This window comes from Nyctibius grandis, chromosome 5 (genome assembly GCF_013368605.1).
Source record: "Nyctibius grandis isolate bNycGra1 chromosome 5, bNycGra1.pri, whole genome shotgun sequence".
NCBI classification, from domain to species: domain Eukaryota; kingdom Metazoa; phylum Chordata; class Aves; order Nyctibiiformes; family Nyctibiidae; genus Nyctibius; species Nyctibius grandis.
In genome coordinates this window covers 15,952,884-15,969,939 of record NC_090662.1, presented here as the reverse complement: position 1 = coordinate 15,969,939, position 17,056 = coordinate 15,952,884, and the positions used below count along the sequence as shown (strand labels likewise).

Here is a 17,056-nt window from a genome sequence, read left to right as displayed (position 1 = left end):
ACCGGCGGAGGCGCGCGTCGTCTTCCGTCCTTCCCAGCGCCCCGCGGAGCCGGCCGGGTCGGCGGCCGCGCCTGTCGGGAGGCTGGGATCGAGGAACGGCCGATTTGTTCCCGTGTGTAAAGCGCAGCCCCGCTGGTTCACGAGCCTCCACCGCTTCGTGCTGCTCGAGCCCCGTCCTCTCCTGAGGTACTTCACGGGCGACCCCGGCATGCAGCAATGGGGACTGTCTGCTATTTACACCATTTTAGCAACACAGACTTGGTATTTGGCTGGAAATGCAACGCCTTTTTTAGAACAGCTTTATAATATTTTTTTTTTCTACCAGAAGGCCAGCTCACACCCTGCCAGCAATGGACACACGAGATGCATAAAGGAGTCGTTACTGATACACACTTACACTTTCAGGTTAATTTATTTTCTGTACCTGTTCTTTGGTACAGATATTAGTAAAGCTGGAAAATATGCACAAGTATTTTCTCAATTAAAAGACCAACTAATTAAAACAGCTGTACATCCTTACAGCACATAAAATGCCTCGCCAACAGAATCCTCTACCGCATCAGCGCAAATGGTACCAGCAAAAACCTCCGATATAAATGTTCATCGATCATTAATTTTGTTGTAACTCATTTTCCTAAGCTGTAATTTAATACATTTTTAGGGACTTCAAAGTGTGCTGAACTCATGGAAACATTCAGTGCTTGCAAAAAAAAAAAAAAGCAAGCTAAACATTCTTCCAGGTCTGGAACTATTATAAACCCATTTCTTAAAGATGCACCCATGTTACAGCTCAAGCAACTTATTTGTTCATTAAAAAGTACCAGTCACTAATATCTGTATTATATTACAACCACCATCTTGCAAATAACTACTGAAGTTAAATGGTAGCACTAATAAAAACTTAAAAAAATACAAATCTCTTACTACCAATCTTTAAAGATTTGTACAGAACATGTAAATAGGAAATCACTTTATATATGTTAAAATCAAGTCATTTTTGCAGTTCATTCAGCGTAACCAGGTAGTATTCAGTTGTGTCTGGTTTTTTATGCTTGTGTCCATTTTCAGAACTTCTCGAATCGCCATGGTAGCATAAGTGGATGGGGGAAGGGAGAACTCCATCTTTAGTGCCCTGAATTTACCATCTATCATAAGGGGTAAGAGGAGACACAAAGCAAGAAAATTTGTTAAGGTCATAAGTGATGCTTATTCTGGATGCCATCTAAACTGGACTAAGATTTTCCACGACCAACCCCTCCAACCTATAGAAGAAAACAACCACCACCACCATACTCCAATTCACAATCCACAGTGGAATTTCATAAAACAACTTTTTAACATCATCAGCAAGAAGTGTGATGTTTTGGGGCTATTCTTCTTTTAAAAGCAAAATAAACTTCTGTTCTTTCAAAACTGAATTCCTAGCCTCTCTTCACTTTTTCTGTAACGTAGTGTCAAAACACCTTGTGACCAGAGTTATATAAAAAATTTTCCATTGAATTGTTAAGTATTTGAGCAGTCTCTTATGTTCTACACAAATAACACATGCTCAAGCATACAGACAAGTTGTGGCTTAATTCCACCTTCATGCATTTCACAGACATCTATTGCTAAGCATTTATTCCATTTTACAGATGTCTATAAGAAAATGTAACAGTCAATACAGACTGCTGGCAGAATTGCTCGCACTTTTCAGAAATAATACTCCTTATTTAGACACTTAACTTTGGATATCTTTAATACTATTGCTTAACAATCTATCTATCTAGTTAAATGAAAGCTCTTCCTTAAAAGAGCTTTCAAGATGTAGCAGTTCAAAGTAACAAATTTTGCAAACATCAGCAGAAAAATCAACTTACCTGTAGGAAGAACTGGTAATGGTTTTCCTTCCAGCTTATCCAAATCCGTAGTAAATAAAGGGATTCTGGGATCATCATATGCAACGACCTCCCTTTATAATATACGTAAGATTTTAAAATTATTATTTTTAATTATTTAGAATAAAAGTACGTATTTTATTATTTTATATAAACCAATATATTTTATAATAATAATAATATTTATTATTATTCCAATTTGGCAGTTACAACTGAAATGGAATTTGTAATAAAATAAGGTAAGGCGGCATTTATGGTGCAATAACTGGTAAAGCTTTCTGTAGAAGACTCGCCTCTGTTTGATGAAGACTATAAAAAAAAATAATAAATTAGTGAGAAGTTTCTTTGCATAACTCATCTGTTTTCCCTCATGGGCTGTTAGGATTTCCAGCTATACAAGAAGTATAGTTTATGAAATTATAGGAAGAATGGTGTCAACTCTAAGAATACTTGGGGCAGGGCCGAGGGAAGAAGAGCCTTCATTTTGAGGAAAGCCATTTCATCTTCTTTGAAATAGCTTAAATACATATTCTGCTCTTTCTGTCATTCATTTAACAGATATCATTCCATATGTAATGATGAGGCTGAAAAAGTAACTGGGAAGTAGGTAAGCTTTAAACATTAGCGCTAATTAAAATAAAGTGTAAACGTTTGTATTTTTTATCTCCCTCCTAAACCCTCTATTTTTTTTTCTATGCATCAGTGATCAAGTCTTTCTGCACATTTGTACAGTCACCTGTACAGACACCTATTCAGTTGTCATAACAACTAGGTTGTATCTCTAACAACAGTGGTTTAGTAGGTTTAAGTGATACAAATCTTTCTGATTGACAGACAGGTAATGGGAGACCAACTTTCTCAGGGCGAGACTACAAAAAACCTGTTTTGAATATTATCTATCATGGTTTCAACATAAATAATTATCTATGAAGCATTCAGACAAGCCCTTGCAAGGAGTATAATAACTAGACAGGTGTCTTGACACTCATGCATCAGAGAACCAGAGGACCAAGGAAGAGGTAAGGCTATGGTTCAACTTCAACTGCGTAAAAAGCACGAGAGAAATGCAGAGAGATTCCTCCCTACCTATGCTTCAGTCTACATGTACATCCCGTGGGTCAATCTAATGGTTTTTGTACTTAGTCATCCCACAAACACTCTATCCTGTCAATTCAAGTGTAATTTCCTTTATCCTCCTACTTACCAATTGACGTTTTGAGGTCGAATGATAATCTTTCTGTATGCTCCAGAAAGTGAATAGTCTCTGATCTTATGCCTCATGTTGTTGATATCAAGATTGTCAGCTACCAGCATTTCCTTGTAGGCCTCACCAACTGCAAGAGAGGAACATATTTAATAGGAGAGCACGTAGTGTGGCTGATTGAAACAGCCCATCTTCATGGATCATTCTTTCCCTTCTATTTAGTAGTTTTCAGCATATATGGGATAAATGTTACACAGAAGTTTAAATTACTTACAAATCTTATTACCAATGATGTTTGCTTCTACAACCTGATTAGTAGAGGCAGTAACCAAGAAAGAATCTTAGCAAATCAAAACTTCAGCTGAAAACAAAATTGACAAAATATTTTATTGACATTTCATTGACAGCTCATACATGCTTTCCAATTATCTAAACTTCACAAGACTAATCTCAGGTATATGGAGAAAAAAAAATGGGCCAGACTACCCATCACTATCTTTGAAAAAGCAGCAGAGTGAAGTGAGTTGAGAGCCCTCTGAAGAAATTAGCTGGTAGGGACCTTTAAGTACACTGCCAACAGAAGGAGTAATTCTATTACAGTCTTGTATCCTTAAGTAAGGGCATGCGCATGCACACCTGGGGAAGACAGCGAAGGCAATGGAAATACAATAATATACTTCAGCTAAAACACCGTCTGGTGCCTTTCATTTGCAGTGCAATTGCCAGCGTTACTTCATGCAGTTGGGAATTTTAAACAGGAATAAGTTAGGCTTACTGTGGGCAAACCCCAGTATAAATATATTGAATGTAAAAAATTGCAACTTTTCTTTCCAATCTTTTAATTCAATGTGGTTCAGGGCCACACCTCATCACAAACAGATCTTTACCTTTCAACTGTTTCAGAGATGGGTGATAAATGGGATCCTAGCTTTGGGACTTAGCTCTGACAGGCAGAGTCTCAAGAGACCTGACTGGTCTTTTAAGGACAACCAAGTACATGAGCAGTTCAACCCAATATAGAGGAAAACAAGCATACGTTTTGGGAGACTGGTTTGGCTAAGCAGGGAACTCATGACTAAGCTCCTATGTAGGGACACATACAGTGGGTGAAAGCTAGGGCCAGCTACAAAGGAGGAATATACAAACATTGTCCAGGCACGTAGGGATGGTGTTAGGAAAGCCAAAGCTCAGCTAGAGTTGAGATCAACAACAGGCATCAAGAGCAACAAGAGTTAAACTGCAACATCAGGAATGGAAGAATACAACAAGGAAAATGTTGGCCTGCGGCTAAACAGGGCAGGTGGTCTAGTGACAGGCATAAGGCTGATGGTCTCTGCATCTCCTTTGCCTCAGTCTTGACCAGCAAGGTCTCCCAGACCTCTGTTCCTAGAGGCAAGGTTCAGGAAAGAGAGGGACTACCAGCAGTAGAAGAAGATGTAGGCCAAGAGAGCTGGCTCACATCATGGTAAAGCTTTTCTCTATCATCTCTGAAAGATCCTGGAATCTGGGGAGGTCCCAGGTGACTGCAGAAAACCAAGTGTTGCAGTCATCTTCAGAACGGGCAAGAAGGATGATCTAGGTAATTGCAGACCAGTAATGATGGGAAAAATAATGGAGCTAATCCTCTTGGAGCATGTTTCTGGGCACACAATGAGAGTAATAGTGAGCATGGTTTTACCAAAGGGAAAAGAAAAACCAAAAAACCCACCAACCCTACTGCCTTCTATGATGATATTATTACACCTGTGGATGAGGGGAGAGCAGTGACTGTTACCTGCCTTGCCTTTAGCAAGGCTGTCGACATGCTCCCACAGCATCCTTGTATCCAGGGCTAGAACATTACAGTGGGTGGACTGCTAGATGGGTAAAGAACTGTCTGGCTCATTGTCTCAAAGGATAGTCACTACTAGTTTGAGCTCTACCTAGAAGCTTGTTACAAGCAGAGTTTCTCAAGGAACTGGGATGTGTCCTGTTAAATACCTTTAGCAGCATACATGGAGGAGGAGCTGGAATTTGCACCAACGAGTTTGTGGATAAAATCAAGCTGGGGTGACAGGTGGTACACCCAAGGACAGGACTGCCATTCAGAGGGACCTAGGCAGGCTAGAGGAATGGCCCAAGAGGAACCTCATTAAATTCAGCAAGGACAAAGTCCTGTACTGAGAGTGATTAACTCCTTGCAATGGTACAAGCTAGGAAGTGACTCTGCTGACAGTCCCCTGGGACTCACAGTGGAAAGGAGACTTAAAGCGCCCTGGCAGCAATGAAAGCTAATAGCAACAGGAGCTTAGCCAGTAGTTACACCAAGAAAAACAATTACTGCCCTTTACTGGGCACTCACGAGACTGCACTTAGAATAGTGTGTCCAGTACAAAGTAGATGCTAATAAATTTGTATGAGTCCAATGGAGGACAACTCCAAAGGCCAGCAGTTGTAGCCCATGCCCTGTGAGGAGAGTCAGAGAGAACTGGGCTTCTTTAGCTTAGAGACAACTTAGAGGAGAACTTAATAGACTATTTGTTCTTGAAAGTTTCAGACCTGATAGGAAGAAGCCCTGAGCAAGCCCACCTGAATACAGCACTGACCTTGCTTTGACCAAAAGGTTGGACCAGATGGCCTCCTGAGGTCCCTTTCAACCAAAGTGATTCTACAACTCTATCCCTTAATAATATCGTGTTCCATGCAGACAATTATACATCACTGAACTTATTCCACTAAAAACAATTTAGATCCAATACACTTTATATACAAGAGATTAAAAATATGCTTTTTTTTTGTTTTCTAAACATTCATATTGGTTAATATTTAATTAAACAGACCTGGTTCTTTTTTCTAACTTGATGCATTTGCTTGGGTTACAAATTCTAAATTCTTGGTTTGTTTTCTAATTTAAAAATCAAATGCATACACTTTTCAATTAATATTTCATCTTATTTTTTTCCCCTTGTGCTGAGATAAATAATTTTGCCTCAGTAAAAAAAGTCTTTCTTTGGAAAAGCTACTAGCTAAAAAGAAATAGAAAACAGATTTATGTTAAATGAAACAAGTTACAACGCAGACTATTATTATCATAATGGGAGAGGCTGACAGCAATGTATCAGAGCTCTGAAATAGTGTATTTTTTTAATGGTCACCAAGGTTGCATAGATCTTATCTCCCTTTTATGAACAATCTTAAAGCAGACTTACATTTTCAGAGTAAGTATGTAAATTAAGTCAGACTTACTTTTATGCTTTGGATAAATAACATCAAATCCAGGCAACGGCATCACTACATCGTGGATAGTATAGTTATCAACATCTCCTTCTTCGATATGAACAGCTGTGGCTACAATCAATCAGGACAGAAAAATGAAGAGTTACCAGTATGGATGCCTGTGACAATTAACACTAGCTAAATTTAAAATTAACCATTTAATTGAAACAAGCCTACTTTGAGAGGGTTAACTACTGTGTTTTATCTCCAATTAGCAGACAACATTTCCAAGAAAAGAAGTGACAGTCTTCAAGGCTGTCACAGTTACTGGTAGAATCACAGCCTGGTTTCCAGTGACTTTTAAAGCTGAATGAAGTAAGGACTGCTAGATGAACAGTCCCCTTACCAGGCATCAGGCATACATCAAGGAGAAATACAGTGGATATTCTCACCCCAGGGAAATGCCAGAGCAAATCCAAGTCAAGAAAGTTTTAACCAAGTAGAGCCGCTGCTTTACAAGATAATAATGCAAACAAAAACTTCTGTGGTTAAAACATTCGTAACATCCTTCCATGGTTCTCCATAGCTCAACAAGGTTTGAGTTCGTTCTTGAGAACAATCAGTCCTTCATAGGCTCTCTTCCCTATCCAGCTATTTGGAAAAACAAGCAAACCAGCAGCTCATGGAAGTGTAATACTTCAGATTCCTTGCAGAATTTGACTAAAAGTGGCCAATGGATTCAGAAATCACTGGGCCAAAATAGGTGAAAGGGAGAAGAAAATATGTAAGCAGTATCACATAAACAGACATGTGCCTTGTTTTCCCAGGAATTTGAACTACACCATATCACTGGCTTTTTGTGTGTCTGCTTTTACCTCCTTTAAGTGTGAGATCTCCTGGTACAGCTCTAAGCCCATATTCTTCTATTCTCCTGCTCACCATATTATTCCACACATAACTCTGGTAGCTATGAATATACATTAAACGATTATTTCTTGGTATCTAGAGGTAAAGGGAAAAAAAAAAGTAAAACATTAGAAAGATGTATTTTTTGTTTTTTTCTCTCAATCATAACCAAAAAGGCATTTATTTGAAATGTTACCTTCTCCAGCAACAAGACTACCACAGTTTCTTGGTATAGAGAGTTGACTTTTGTTTATTATTTAGGAAAATGGTATGTGAAGAAATAAAGCTTTTACACATTTGAAATCCACACAAAAAAACTCTGTGCTTAAATTTAAAAAAAAAAGGTTTTAAAAATTTGGTTTTTTTTATTCAACAGCTCATCAAACACATGGGGCTATTACTAAACACCGAATTCATACTCAGCCTCCTGAAATCTTAAGTAAACTTTGCAGATGTGATAGCACAGTGTTATTAATCTTCTTCATAAGCAAGACATTATTCCTCAACTCTACAATGGGCCCAGAAGTTTGCTGGTGATGAGGTGTTTTCTCCAAAGACTTGATCTTGATTACAGTACTTGAAAATGACAGTGAATCCTCCACCTCTATGCCAAGCTGATTCATTAATACACCATCACTTTGATTTATACTTTTAAAGCAACAGAAAATCTCTGATACTAAACCTTTGCACAACTCTCAGATCTGTATTATACATGGTTCCTAAGTATAACTGTATTGCTTCCAACGTACCAGAGAGATCGTTGTATAAATTGCAAAGCTCATTATGCATACATCAATTACAGATGTTGTCAGTTACCATGCAGCAGTACGTCAAGCAAAAAGGCAGGATAAATGTAAAGATTTTACACTTAACTTTCTACTCATCAAGCATCTATGAGTCTATTTAAAATTCATCATGATACCATCAAACGAGCGTTTATTCAAGTAAATACCCCACAACACTTTTACACTCACTATGCCAAATGCAGAGATTATGTTCCTCATTCCATACTTTAAGAGTCCGCGTAGAAGCTGTCCTTCCACGCACCTTTTTACGGGTAGTTTCTTGAGGGCTGCTGCTGGATCTTTAGTCTTTGCCCATTCTTCTCTGCATTTTACTAAGTATCCCTTTTCAGCTAGAACAAGGATGTAAAATAAAAGTATTTTAACCACACAAAAAAAGCATCCATCTCACCTTTTGTTAAAACAGTTGAAAAATTAAAGTTTCAGTCATGATAATTACACAGATAACAGAATCACAGAATAGTTGAGGTTGGAAGGCTTCACCTGGAGTCTGAGCAGACTCTGTGTATAAGTATTCAGGTCCCTTTTCAACCCCACTGAAAGAAACTGCACAGCAAGGAAAGAGAAACAGAAAGGCAGAGAGCCTGAAGATTGCTTCTCCATTGCTAAACTGGCTGAAGTTTAGCACGTGCAAAGCTGTCCTCACAAATGTCCTTTCAAATTAAAAGAATCTGAAAGTGTTTTCCCTGAACATAAAATTCTTGGAGGATGAGAGGCAGAAACACTTAATGTATCATTTTTCAGTCCTTACCTCCTGGTCGTGGTTTTAATATCAAATCCATTACTTCATTCCAGTTATTCTGTAGAATAGCTCTAAGATTCAAACAGGAAAGTGTATTAAGAAGTGACTAAATATATTTTAAAGATATTTAGCCAACTCATCCAAAAAAAGAAGTATCAGTGTTTAGATGTATGCAATATTAAAAGTAGCGCTATTATGTAAGATACCTGCTGAAGCAAGTTCAGAAACTTAAGATTCTTTCTTGAATCTAAATCACACTTGCACATGCAGTATGCTAGAAAAAGGTTCCCAAAAGTACATTAGAAGTTATACAGGGATAAAAATAAAATTTTTAAAAAAAGAAAGAAAGAAGAAGGGATGAAAACAACACATACCTGCCAATTTGATATGTAGGAACAGCTGTGGTTCCAAATCTTTGCATTCCATAGTAATTAATGAATCCAATTTCCCTGAGAGAGTGCATTGCTTGCTCTATCTGGTCATCAGTTCCTGTTATGTTTCTAGCATTTAAAAAAAAAAGTTACAGACAGATTATTAAGGGCTTACACTATTTTGTGATCCCCATAATGTCAAAGCTCAACATCAACATTATATAGCACATATCAAATTCAACAGACTCCTGCCAATAGAAGGACTTTTCTTCTTTTTTGTAACACAAGGTGCCCTGATATTTTTTACCTATTTAAAGAAAAAACAATTTCTAACAGAACTGTCTAAATACATGCTAACATATTACCTGAGAACAACAGTGAAATGGTTCCCTTGCAGTTCTCCTAATTTCAGTGGATGGTTCTTGTAACTGAAATTTCCTAATTTGAAGTTCATCAAACATTTATTCAAATGAGCAAGTCTTTGTGCAGTGATTCTAAAAAGAAACAGACAACAGTGACCAACCTATGCTTAGAAAAGCAGATAATTAAACAAACATAGAAATGCTGGCATTTCAAAACAAAAAGCAATGAGGCCAGTTTCCACAATTTTCTGTTGCTGCCTTTTCAAAGTATTTTAATGAAATATCTAAAAGAAAAGAACAGATAATTCTTAATGCTATTCATACAAGAGAAAATGTATATTGTGACAGAGGCTGTTAGTACTGTCTTTTCACATCTATGTTACAGTATGCACTCAAAAAAAAAGTATGTTGCAATATTGATGTGTACTGTGCCCCACAAGCTGCACTCTGCTTTATTCGAGTAACTAGACCATGAATATACTCCAGTTAGCACAGTCATAAACACAGAGGTAAGTAATTAGCCACTGTGTAAGCTTAGCGCAGATGAATATGAAATCCAATCATCACTGGTATCTGTCATTTTTGTTGCTAGTACTTTTGGAAGCATACCCTGTTCTTTGCATCACTGAGCTGCTCTTTGACACTTCCACTAAAATTTATACCAGGATAGACAAGTTTTATCAACTAGCACAGCCAGCACACTCAGCTCGGAGAGGGCTGATAAACAGTAACGTCTCCTCTCCCGTGCCATCCTTCTCCGAGGCTACGCAGGAGAGTCAGGTGCTGTGGCACTACTGAACAGACACCACAAATCAGTACGCTCCCCTCAATCAATGCTTACAACACACTGAAGCTCTGGGACACAACATTAAATGTGATCATGCTAAAAGTACACTGAACAGCACCTGAGATGGCTACGCCACAAGTTTGGTTAATGGTCATCACTTGGCAAACTTGCCTTGCAGCAACGAGGATCTGGGGCTTCTCACGATTCACAAATTAATAATTCCTTTTATATGTGCAAATGTATGCACATGCAAACCACTGGGAGGAAAAATATGAACAATTAAGTAGTGAATACCCTCCTTTTAATACAGATTTGATCAAATTTCTGGCTCTCAAACCTTGGAATTCCACACTTGAGGAGACTGTGGTTTTCAAAGAGTCCAGGCAGAATATTCCAGCTAGCTAAACAGATATTGTAATATATGACTGCAAGGCATCCATCATTCTCAGTTATGGATGTAACACTAATTTCAAGTGCCCAGAAACCATATAATTATCTTGGAATATGACAAAATAAATTTTATTTGCTCTTAGTAGGTGACTTATGGGAGTAGGTTAAGGCAGGAAAAATTCCTCATCATTTTTTGCCCCTTCTGGCTACTCACAGATGAGCAAAGCCAGTGGTTAGCCTTCTCTGGAACTGTTCAGAGAGTTCAGTGAGAAAGAAAATAGGATTCCAGCTGGAGGAAGGGGGAAACAAAAGTCAGGAAGGAAACAGGACATAATTTTCACCATGTCATTCTGTTTTTCTGCCGTTGTGTGGGAGCCATGCAGCGTAAGAGCACGCAGGCAATTTGGCCCACGGCTTCAGTCAAATACATGTATCCAGCCTATGACTCAGAGCACCACTGACTGAAAATAACAGCAATCACCATGGAATAAAAAAGGATTATAGCATCTTCATTAATACATGTGCTTTACAAGATCAGGACCCGAAACCACCACTTGTGTCACATGCATACCGAGTCGTCAAGGTATTCAGCGAGATATTCTAGCTATCATGGTAGGAGTGCAAATACTCCAGTATACTTTCACTTACCTAAGAACAGCGATCTCTTGAACTGTTATAGCCCTTTTATCTTTAGTTCCCATGTAGGAAAATATGTTTGGCTTCACTCTTAAAAGCAACAGTAACAGATATTATGTATATTAAAATAGCCACAGATCAAACACAATTTTCAGCATAATTACCTAGAATTCTTAATCTTCTATATTAAAAATAGAAAATATACATACATTTCCCAGAACTAGGCTACAATTTGACATATGTGTGACATTTTCTAATTTCCTCTATAAGTACATAAAACACAGGGAAACTTCTGTGTTTTAATTATACGAAGACAGATTCACTTCTACCACAACTGTGCTTTCAGAATACGTGCTTTGAAGTACTTCTTTATATACATTCACTCAATGCACAAATGCATAGCCACCACTAATTTCACTAAAAAAAAAACAAAACATGTCCATTTCTTCCTTAAACTTCAAATAGCAAGTCTGTTTGAATACCATGCATGCACATTATGTGAGAATATGAGAAGTTAATTTAAAATTTGAGCCATTTCTTTCCTTGAGAGGAAAATTTCCTTTCCTTTCCATCTTGTACTTTACAGCCTGTGTTCATAGGTAATATTTCTCAGTATTCCAGCTATGGGCACCAGGGCGTAGCAGGATTGCCGTTACATACATTTTTCCACCAAACCATGCTCCTACTGTTCTGTTCTCAAATACAAATACTAGTAGTATATTGGTTAGAGTCTAGATTACAAACACTTATTTTTGGACAGGAAGGGTGAAGGGAAAAGGAGGGGAGAAGTGAAAAAGTTCCCTACGAGTAGATCACTGAATTGACCCAATTTTAAAATAGTCCTTCCTCTGCAATTCACTGCGTTCACATCACGCCTTTGGCAAATCTTGTTGCTGCACTTGATAGGGTGAAAGGAACTAAGACTGTGTTGCCATGGAGAAATTAATACATGGAACAACAGTTTATCAACTGTAACTGCTTAGGGACTGATCAGCATATTATCACAACAATATCTGACAGGTTCATAACATACTCGCATATATTCACACGCTGGGAAAAAACTGGCTTTGAATTCAGGTTACACACATTGAGGCTTTGAGCTGCCAAGCCTTTCCCAGATCAGCCAGCTTCAATTGTGGACCTTTTTCCATTGAAGTAGTAGAGTCTTTTAAATTTCTTGGCATCATTTTGTTCCATTCTCACCTCCTTCCAAAACGTCCAAGTTTCAAATCTAATATTCTAAAATAACTTTTTTTTTTAAACACTGGCTACAGATTAGGCAATAGTAATCACTTGTGTTGCTCTTACATAATTCTGAAGCATAACATTTACAATAACTTGAAACATAGAGGAGGAGGACTGCATGCTAGCCAGGCTGGCAGAAACAGCCTTACCTTAAAAATTTGGATAGGACATTAATGGCATCCATAGTATCCTTGTTCTCCTTGTACAGTACGAAGTGGCAGTAGCTTCCCCTAGATTTTGGCCAAGAGTGTTTTCTTGGATCTTTAAAAACAAAAGGTTAAAATTTGTAAAGTGTCATTTTAAAAAATTTAAATTAATCTCTTTGCCATTGCAGCTACATTCAAAACAAATATGCAAGAGTCAATTTCTGCTAATTTCCATCTGTTTTTAAAAAAAAAAAAAAGAAAAAAGTGAATTACTGATAGCAAAAGCTGCAAAGCACATTGAAAAAGACCTTCTCCCCTTCCACTGGGCTGTAAACTTCTCTTTAATCAGTTCTGTCACCTAGAAAACCTTGAATGAAATGGTGACACTTCCTTTGTCATTAAATTAGCTAAAAATATACCCTAGTCATTTAACTGCCATATTGCCTGATTACATTTCCAAAAACATTATCATTACACTGACTTTCAGCAATAAAAGCCATTCCACATTTCATCTCGTGCCTTCTGTAATTAATAGATGAGGACCATTGGAGCCCTGTTTGTGGGAAGACTACAATTAGTACTAAGATATTATTTATTTCTGTAGGATTTTTTCTGTGTGTCATGCAAAAGCCCAGGTCATTTCTCTACAAAAGCCTTAAAGTATATTCGCAAAAAATTACTTTAAGGTGAATTTTTTTAAAGTCCTATGGGAGAGAGAAATCTAGCACAACAGAGACATTAACAAATAATTCAAGCCAGATACTGTGCCCTGTTTAGAGAAGGCCAGAGGGTGAGAAAACTTCAGCTCCTGCAGACTAACAACTGATTTACAATTCTGTACCATTATTTGGCGTTTTTCTGGAGAGGGAAGAAAACTGTCGAAGTATTTGTCAAGCTTTTGTTGCACAGAAAAGCCTCGAGATAAAACTTTGCTTTTACAATCATCCACTGTTGGTGGCATTACTGGGAAGGGTGACTGATTCTACACAGGTTTAGCAACCAATTTTGAGGTGCTTTGTCTATCAATTCTTTGTTTTATAAGAACAAAACTAAGGATTTGTTTTGTTTTAAATAAGAAGTCCCTTATCTCTTGGTAGCCACCAAGCAGACATTCCTGGTTTTGTGCAAAAAGGGCTTAAGTGTCTTTCGTAACAGCAAAAGCTAACTGAGAAAGCCAGTCCTATGCCAGTATCTAAACACCAATGAAGGAAGGAAGTTCTTGGGAAATTTTGCTCTTTTTGTTCATGTTAGTTTAATAAAGTCCAGATATCCCACACAGACTGTAAATATGTTTAATTTTCAGGAAACTTTCTGGTAAAAGATAATTCTTCTTGCTTTTTTTGAGAAGCTGACATCCATACACACACTTCTGCAAGAACAATTTTGGATGCTACAGTATAAAAAAACTATACATGTAGTTTTTCATCATTTAAAAATTACTGCAACACTTGCCTTGTACCATCAGTTTCTAAGCAGAGCCTCCATCATGGAGTTTCCTAGGACTGAGCAGTACGGTCCAAAGTCTGTTAAGAGACCTCATGCTCCTGCTAGTCTCCTTTCTGAACCACCACTGCTCTTAAACACAGTCAACAAAATACTGCATTCAGCTTGAAGAGCAAGGTCCTTCGTGAACAACTCAGTAATTCGAAGGGAAGAGAGGAAGACAGAGCGTGATTCACAAGGGAAGCCTTCAGCTGGAATCGTTCTTTAAATTTATCTTATCCATCTTGCACACAGTCATTTCAACAGCCTTCCAAAAGTGAGCCCTAATCTGGGCTAGACTAAAAGGACTCCAGAGATACTATATATACCAATGGGCTCCTTATGCTTTGGGCATCACAGCCATGGGCCTACCCACTGCACTGCCAGCCATGCTGAGTACTGGGAGGCTGCAGCTACAGTCCCGATATTTAACCATTCCTCACCCAATACCTCAAAGTATTCAACTGGGTAGATGGACCAGCAGGACAGTCTGCAGTCCTTATTCCTATGTTTCAGACTCATGTTACATTTTTGACACTAAAATCATATTTCCAAGTGCTTTTTCCAAACCTTTTGCTGCAACTCGAGGGCTGGAAGCTCTTTTTTAATATCGGGATGTACGATACATACTTTTAAAGTTGTATCTTTAAATGTCTGAAATACAAGGCTGAAGGGCAAAGGCTTGGCTTAATGAAATCAATGGAAAATTTACCATAGATGTCAAACAGTATTGTCAAACCTGATAATTCACATCGCTCATTACTGGCAGACTTTCTCTGCACCGAATGACTACTGCCTATACTGCACTAGGAAAAAGAGGTAGCACAAACCCAGTTCTTGGCTGTGTCAGGGAATTTTAAGCATTACTTATGTGTAGGGTTTTTTAAAGAATTGATTGTTACTAGTTTGGCCGGTCTTGTCGCTATTTAGGAGGTCATAATGGTTGGCATTTCATTTTGTTAGCATGAAATGTCAACTTCTCTTACCTGTTGCAGTTCTGACCTCTGTCCCAATGCATAGCATAAAGAGCACAAAAGAGTAGCATTTAATTTTTAGAGTGTCGAAGGGGTTTTACAGGTGAACATGCAGGTTTATGGTTATGGGATTGTTTATGCTTTAGGGAGCATCCAACAGTTAGGTGGTGGATGACAGCAATTTAGACAGTTATGCAATGGAATCGTGCAGAGGCAAACAGTGAACATATGGAAAGCTTCAATCAGAGATGCAACGACTTCATTTGTGGACAATGACGAAACAGCAGTTTACTAACAATTTCGTAAGGCAGTATTTTGCATGTAAACTTACTATAGACACAAAGCAGCTTCCAATTTCAAATTTAGGAAAGTATGTTTGGTAACCTTTTACATTATCAACATAAGTAATCGGGTATCCCAGCTAATATTTGAATATTCTACACTTCTGAAATGTTTCTTGCCTGGGGACCCCACTCAGGACTAAGACATGTTAGTGGCTCTATAAACACAAAAGATTAATATAATCCTGACTAAAAGAACTTGCACTCTTAAATCCTATATCCATAAGCATTTACACACACTCAAGTGAAACTGCACACATCTCCACCAACATGCACAGGTGTCTGTAGCATCACAACTTAGGAATCCAAGTTTAAATAGATGATGCTCCTCTGCATCACAAGATGGTGCTCCAGATAATGTTTTAATCCTAAAGACACATAACTGATTTCTTTTCAGCGTATTTCAAATACTTAAATTCTTTTATACAGTATCTCTTCAATCAGACTTGTCAGCTTAATAACAACCACTTGACTGTAACAATGGTTAAAGAATAGAAGCAGCAGAAGGAAAAGGTGGAGGTAAAACCATTACAAACCAACAGAGAACAAAACTGGCTGAGGAGAATTTTGTGCTGGTTAGCATACATACTCCATGCATAAAGCATGCAAACATACAAATTTTCTAAACATGGTTAAACAAGATACATAAACACATTATAATTGTACCAATAAAAGTATAACATTCCCATAATTGCTTAGAACAAGCCTTAAAAAATAATAACCAAAATGAATGTGGAGATGGTGTTATTTCCAATTTTAAATTATCTTCTTATCCTTTCTCCATCTCCTTCACCTTTAAAATGAAAGGGCTAGGTTTACATACTGCCATTTGTAGTAGGTTGAAATGACACAGGAATGCAATCAGTTTAAACCAACCCAAACCTTAACACTTTCTGTTAAATGTGCAATGTTCTGCATGTAGATAATCTTCTCAACTTACAGTTGCAACAAATTTGTAATAACATTACAAGACGTAGAACACTAATTTATCCCCAGTAACAAAAACAGTATTTGGCAAGACTAAGGTGGATAATATTTCATTGTGAAAATCCTTCATTACTTTGATTATTCCAGAATAGTAACTGTAATTTATAATGAATAAAGACAATTTTCTGCAAATATAATTAGCCTTGGAAGCAGAATCACAGAATCAACCAGGTTGGAAGAGACCTCAGGGATCATCGAGTCCAACCGTTGCCCTGACACCACCCTGTCAACTAGACCATGGCACTAAGTGCCATGTCCAGTCTTTTCTTAAACACATCCAGAGATGGTGACTCCACCACCTCCCTGGGCAGCCCATTCCAATGTCTAATAACCCTTTCTGAAAAGAAATTCTTCCTAATGTCCAACCTGAACCTCCCCTGGTGAAGCTTGAGGCCGTGTCCTATCGCTAGTTGCCCGGGAGAAGAGGCTGACTCCCACTTCACTACAACCTCCCTTCAGGTAGTTGTAGACTGCAATAAGGTCACCTCTGAGCCTCCTCTTCTCCAGGCTAAATAACCCCAGCTCCCTCAGGTGTTCCTCATAGGTCAGACCCTCCAGACCCTTCACCAGCTTGGTCGCCCTCCTCTGGACTCGCTCCAACACCAGAA

General features: G+C 38.1%; 1 protein-coding gene across 5 annotated transcripts in view; it reads right to left on the bottom strand.

Moving 5' to 3' along the window:
• Positions 1-393: 393 nt before the first annotated feature.
• Positions 394-17,056, bottom strand: part of PUS7 (pseudouridine synthase 7) — a 47,254-nt gene continuing 30,591 nt past the window's right edge. For all 5 annotated transcript variants that reach the window (XM_068402441.1, XM_068402443.1, XM_068402440.1 and 2 more), the window contains 11 exons: positions 12,668-12,779; positions 11,286-11,363; positions 9,464-9,592; positions 9,102-9,227; positions 8,737-8,798; positions 8,157-8,317; positions 7,152-7,278; positions 6,307-6,408; positions 3,082-3,211; positions 1,860-1,951; positions 394-1,145 (listed from right to left, as the gene is read on the bottom strand). In XM_068402441.1, coding sequence (XP_068258542.1) covers positions 1,009-1,145; positions 1,860-1,951; positions 3,082-3,211; positions 6,307-6,408; positions 7,152-7,278; positions 8,157-8,317; positions 8,737-8,798; positions 9,102-9,227; positions 9,464-9,592; positions 11,286-11,363; positions 12,668-12,779 — 1,256 coding nt within the window. In that variant the 3' untranslated portion in view covers positions 394-1,008. The remainder of the gene's footprint in view (positions 1,146-1,859; positions 1,952-3,081; positions 3,212-6,306; positions 6,409-7,151; positions 7,279-8,156; positions 8,318-8,736; positions 8,799-9,101; positions 9,228-9,463; positions 9,593-11,285; positions 11,364-12,667; positions 12,780-17,056) is intronic.